Source organism: Micropterus dolomieu, linkage group LG22, assembly GCF_021292245.1.
Source record: "Micropterus dolomieu isolate WLL.071019.BEF.003 ecotype Adirondacks linkage group LG22, ASM2129224v1, whole genome shotgun sequence".
In the NCBI taxonomy this organism is placed as follows: Eukaryota; Metazoa; Chordata; class Actinopteri; order Centrarchiformes; family Centrarchidae; genus Micropterus; species Micropterus dolomieu.
The window spans coordinates 30,869,106-30,874,742 of record NC_060171.1 but is presented as its reverse complement, the minus strand read 5'-3'; the positions used below and the strand labels follow the sequence as shown (position 1 = coordinate 30,874,742).

At 40.3% G+C, this 5,637-nt stretch overlaps 1 protein-coding gene across 1 annotated transcript; it reads right to left on the bottom strand.

Moving 5' to 3' along the window:
- Positions 1-837: 837 nt before the first annotated feature.
- LOC123962240 (hydroperoxide isomerase ALOXE3-like) lies at positions 838-3,455 on the bottom strand. The gene is made up of 5 exons (XM_046038270.1): positions 3,418-3,455; positions 2,972-3,093; positions 2,741-2,841; positions 2,122-2,289; positions 838-1,935 (listed from the first exon to the last, which is right to left on the bottom strand). Exons 1-5 carry the CDS (start codon positions 3,453-3,455, stop codon positions 1,756-1,758), a joined length of 609 nt encoding a protein of 202 aa, XP_045894226.1. The 3' UTR covers positions 838-1,755.
- Positions 3,456-5,637: the final 2,182 nt, after the last annotated feature.

The window sequence follows — 5,637 nt, the reverse complement described above, 5'->3', positions numbered from 1 at the left end:
ACTGAATGTGGTCAGTCATGTTTTTTACTGTGTATGTAAAAATCTTGTAATGACAGTTTGTTTCTTTTTGTGTCTGGATTGTTGATGTTGGGTTTGTTATGGTTTTGGGAGGTTTGATATATTTGAGTTTTAGTTGTTTGAATTGGTTGGCATTTATCTTTATATTTATGAAATGTAAGGTTTAGATTTGGGAGTCGATTTTTACTGTAATATTTTGCACGCTATTGGCAGCTGCCCAGGGACTGCAGATGGGAATCAGCTTTTAGCTAAATCTGGTACAGTACATATATTGTACATTGTCCCTGTTAAATAAATAAATAAAAAATAAAATAAATAATGTGACGATGTGTAGAATATAGAGAGAAATAATTATGAGGCCTTGGTTGTAATTATTAAATTACAAATCAGCCACAAAACAATACATTTGATTTAAATAGCACTTTTGTAAATACTCAAAGACCCTTTACAGGGGAAAAATAAATTTGGTAATAATAAGAGGCGTGTGTTTATACTGAAAGAAACTTCTTATTGCAGCAGCTTCACATTTTGCATTTTAGATTTGTAAGTGTGATAAACAGTCAATATTGATGTTGAGAATCAGTTCTTTATTACATGCAGCATGGGAGGAAATGGCATTGCCAGAAAAAAAATCCCTCACAGGAACAATAAACAAAATCTCCTTCAACAGTGACAGAACCGAATGAATCATGCTATGTTCTGTCACATGAGATGAAACAGACACACAGTTCCCTCATAGATTACACATTACACTTCTAAAGTGTTACAACCACAATGCAAAATAATATTTTTCCCACTGTAATTTGATTAGATGTGTATTCACTGACAAGTTCAGAAGATGATTTCAGACACAGTTTCACCAAGAATGATGTATAAAAACCACAGATCAGCGTACAATGGTCACATGCAGTAGTTTAACAGCACTATAGCAACAGTACATTTATCAAAACATAGGTCCCTACACTCATTTATACTTCATTATGACAATAAGTCATAAGGCACAGTTTACTTCTAAAGTGTTACAACCACAATGCAAAATAATATTTTTCCCACTGTAATTTGATTAGATGTGTATTCACTGACAAGTTCAGAAGATGATTTCAGACACAGTTTCACCAAGAATGATGTATAAAAACCACAGATCAGCGTACAATGGTCACATGCAGTAGTTTAACAGCACTATAGCAACAGTACATTTATCAAAACATAGGTCCCTACACTCATTTATACTTCATTATGACAATAAGTCATAAGGCACAGTTTACTTCTAAAGTGTTACAACCACAATGCAAAATAATATTTTTCCCACTGTAATTTGATTAGATGTGTATTCACTGACAAGTTCAGAAGATGATTTCAGACACAGTTTCACCAAGAATGATGTATAAAAACCACAGATCAGCGTACAATGGTCACATGCAGTAGTTTAACAGCACTATAGCAACAGTACATTTATCAAAACATAGGTCCCTACACTCATTTATACTTCATTATGACAATAAGTCATAAGGCACAGTTTACTTCTAAAGTGTTACAACCACAATGCAAAATAATATTTTTCCCACTGTAATTTGATTAGATGTGTATTCACTGACAAGTTCAGAAGATGATTTCAGACACAGTTTCACCAAGAATGATGTATAAAAACCACAGTTCAGCGTACAATGGTCACATGCAGTAGAATCAGTATTAGAGCATGCAGTTCCTCGCAGCTGAGGAGGTCCCACCCTCTGATACTCAAAGGGCCACACTATTTTCTACCCCCACTGGATCCAGGTATGTGTATGGCACTTTCAGACTCCTGTTCCTGACTTGGATGGTTACACTTAACACTTCAAGCTCTCCTTGGAAAACCTTTATCAGCTGGCAGGGAGTCTCCTCACTGAAGTGGTTCTCCGGGTATTGGCCAAGAGGGACCTGATAAGATCAATGGTACATATAATTTTATTTATTAAACTTAGATTATTGGCAATAAAGTGTGCAGTTGCAGGAAGTGAGCAGGATCAAAGGGTATTTTGGTTCTAATGACATTCGCCTATGTTACACAACTTGAACAAAAACTGTTTATGAAATTTCCTTTGTCATGACGTCCTGGGCACTTACAAAGTCCAAGGACTGTTTGCTGAGGAGCCACACGGTGGCCATTCCCTGAACTGTTGTGTTGACGTCAGGTAATGTCTGCAGCATGGTGGCCTCGCTTGCCGTCCCCTTGGCTGGTGGAGGACGTTGCAGAGTGGGGGGAGTGTTGGGCATCCAGCCACCATAGTCATACTGCAGTGAAGTATGACAGATTAATACTTTTTAAAACCACGCCATGTCAACCTGTTGGTCACTGAAATAGTGCAACAGCCATGTTCCCCTCAGGATGAACTGTAATAACTTTGTTGCACTGACCTTTCATCTGCTGTCATCCTCAACATGTTTATTTGTCCAATACTTTGGTCTAAAACTGAAGATGTCGGCCTCGGCTGTACTGTACTGTGCACATTCTTGCATGGTAAACTAACACTGCGATCTTAGTGAACATTATACCTGCTAAAAGTCAGCATGTTGGCATTTGGCACCCCTGTGCTAAAGTACAGCTTATCTCTTCCCAGACCTGCTATCATGGCTGTAGATCCTAGTTTATATTAAAGGCTCACACAGTCAGGTGTCATTCATGATTTGTCTCCAGTTCAGAGGAAGCTGAACATGTAAATAAGATAGCATTAAAAGGATTCACCTGTCCAGAATTCACGGCAGCGTGCTGTGCTGAGCCGGTGAAGATCACCATGGTAACAAACTTGACCAACTCAGCCACAGTGGTAAAACTGCGTGGAATCCCTACAAATTTAAGAGAATAAACTTCATTACCCGATGACGTCTCTGAGAAATGAACTTGAATCTATGATAGAAATGTGCAAATACAGCACTACTTATCCTCATTAAAACAAAGCTGTTCTTCGAAGCCCACCTGTGCCTGCTTGGGAAAGGAATCCGTGTTCAAAAATGTCCAGAATCCACTTCTGCAGCTCAGAGTCATCCTTTACGTCATCGTCATTTTTGTAGTAGTAGCTGAGCACTCCCTGCACGAACCTTTGAGAAATGTGGAACAATTAGATGAAACACATTCCTAGTTGAATAATTTTTTATACACACTGCAGTGGTCCCTTTTCTAAAGACAATTTAATGGTCATGTCTTAGAAAGTGTTCTTTTTAAAAAGAAAGCAACCCGAAGTTGCTTTTTCCTGACTGCACCAAGTTGGAACCACACTGTTACCTGGTCTTGCGGTATTTTTCTTTGCAAATGCCGCAAGATCAGTCATTGATCTCAGCTCACAGTGAGCCGCTGCAGGTAGAATGTGTCCGACCTGATGGTGCCATTTTTATTCGGCGCCCCCGCAGTGACCGGCAGCTCACATTAGACTATCAAGTTGGCAAAAGTCAGCCGCCGTCATCTCGAACGCACCTAATGGCCCTCAGTTACGTCACTCCCAGAGGACAGAGGCCTAAAAGTGTTTAAGACGACAGAACATGGCAGTACAGTCATTTGGGGCTAACGACCAGGTATGGCACCATTCCATCTTGGGCTAATTAACTTGCAGGCATGAACAATCGATCAAAACATGTGTAGTATATAGAAGATATAGATAGATATAGATATAGATATTTGCCAACAGCTTGCTCTTAGTTTAAATAAATGTTAGCATTTGACAGAGAAACTCAGAGAGAGACTTTATCTGGTATTACATTAGAAGATGTGGAGCTGGTGGATATTCTACCAGCACGGCCATACGATGCACCTGCTGCTGAACGAAGGCGGACGGACGTCAGCTACTGGAGGGGAAACAACTTTCTGTTCTATGTTTTACAGAGAAGCCGGCCTATGCGCTGCAGCTGTCTGGCTTCCAACTCTGCAGAGCATCAGCAGTGGCTGGTGTTTCAATAGTGATTCAATGAAATGTTGTCCTGTCCTGGGGAATATCTTTCAGTTTTACTCCCCTGCAGGTTTGCTTTATTCATCATGGTCAGTGTTTACACTGCACCGCAAGTGAAGTCATGTGCAAGACACACAGAGCATGCTCACCCACCAGATAATGTATAGTGAGAGTCGAAGATTGAATGCTTCAATAGAGGAGACTGATTCAGCTGCTAAATGTCTGATTTTACAAACAACTACCGGGTTTCTCCCAGCAGGTGAATATACAGCCTATTATGATAGAAATAACAGAAGGCTGTAAAAAAAACTGTGAAAAGAAAAAAGCTTTTAAGAAATCTTTCGAGAGTGCTGAATAAATCCTAGAGAGACAGAGCACCAGCTGATCCAGTGTTGTGCAGAGATGTGCGTGCACCTCATGTGTTTAGGACTGCTACCAACAGTCAGGTGAGTTTACAGAAGCAGTAACATCTTACAACAACTAACATCAGCTTCTGTGAGGACATCACACACCAGTGTGAGTCTTAACAATAACAAACCCTGGTTCACAGCTAAACCCAGACAGCTATGGTGGGAAAGGGAGGCGGTGTATCAAACTTCTTAAAGCTGACAGGGCTTCCTGTGCTAGTTCAAAACTGCTTAGATCACACATACAAATATAAATGTTTAAACTTTTCTCAATAGTAAGATTCTCCAAAATTCAAGTAAAATAAAGAGTCCACATTTAAAGAGGTGGAATTCTGCTCATTTTCAGGTTCCTAAAATTAGTTAGACGTTGTACCAGAACAAGTTTCCATGGTTATATTTTTGTCATACTGCACATTGCTACAGCTCCTCTTTTCACCCAGTGTTGAAGGCTTCGTTTTAGCTATGGAGTGATACATCTTGTCTGTAAATGATCTTTGTTGGGAGTTGCACATGCTCAGTACCTAGTTAAGGACTACTAGCCAATCAATTCAATTCAATTTTATTTATATAGCGCCAAATCACAACAACAGTTATCTCACAGGCTTTTCACAGGCTCAGGGTGGGCGGCCATCTGCCTCGACCGGTTGGAGTGAAGGAGAGAGAGGGAGAGAGAGAGAGAGAGGGCAGGAGAGGAACAGAGAGAAAAAGAGAGGGATGGAAGGAGAGAGAGAGGGGAGAGAGGCAGCCTACACAATATACACACAGAGGTACAGACAGTAAAGGTGATGTTGCTATAGACTAAATTGGTCTTTGATCAGGACATGTCGACAAGTCTCACATTAAGCAAATTTCAAGGACCGCCTTTTTCACCTACGTAATATTGCGAAAATCAGGAACATCCTGTCTAAAAATGATGCAGAAAAACTTAGCCATGCATTTGTTACTTCTAGGCTGGATTACTGCAATTCCTTATTATCAGGCTGCTCGAAAAAAGTCCATTAAGACTCTTCAGCTGATCCAGAATGCTGCAGCACGTGTTCTGACAGGAACCAGGAAAAGAGATCACATTTCTCCTGTCTTAGCTTCTCTGCATTGGCTTCCAGTAAAATCCAGAATAGAATTTAAAATCATTCTTCTTACCTACAAAGCTCTTAATGGTCAGGCACCATCTTATCTTAAAGAGCTCATAGTACCTTACTACCCCACCAGAGCACTGCGCTCCCAGAATGCAGGGTTACTTGTGGTTCCTAGAGTCTCCAAAAGTAGACTAGGAGCCAGAGCGTTCAGCTATCAAG

Excerpts from the sequence above, each read along its gene's own strand:
- LOC123962240 (XM_046038270.1), bottom strand. The coding sequence starts at position 3,455 with ATGACGGCGGCTGACTTTTGCCAACTTGATAGTCTAAT. Across the intron at positions 3,094-3,417 it reads TGCCAACTTGATAGTCTAAT|GTTCGTGCAGGGAGTGCTCA; the intron begins GTGAGCTGCCGG and ends CATTTCTCAAAG. Across the intron at positions 2,842-2,971 it reads CCTTTCCCAAGCAGGCACAG|GGATTCCACGCAGTTTTACC; the intron begins GTGGGCTTCGAA and ends TTAAATTTGTAG.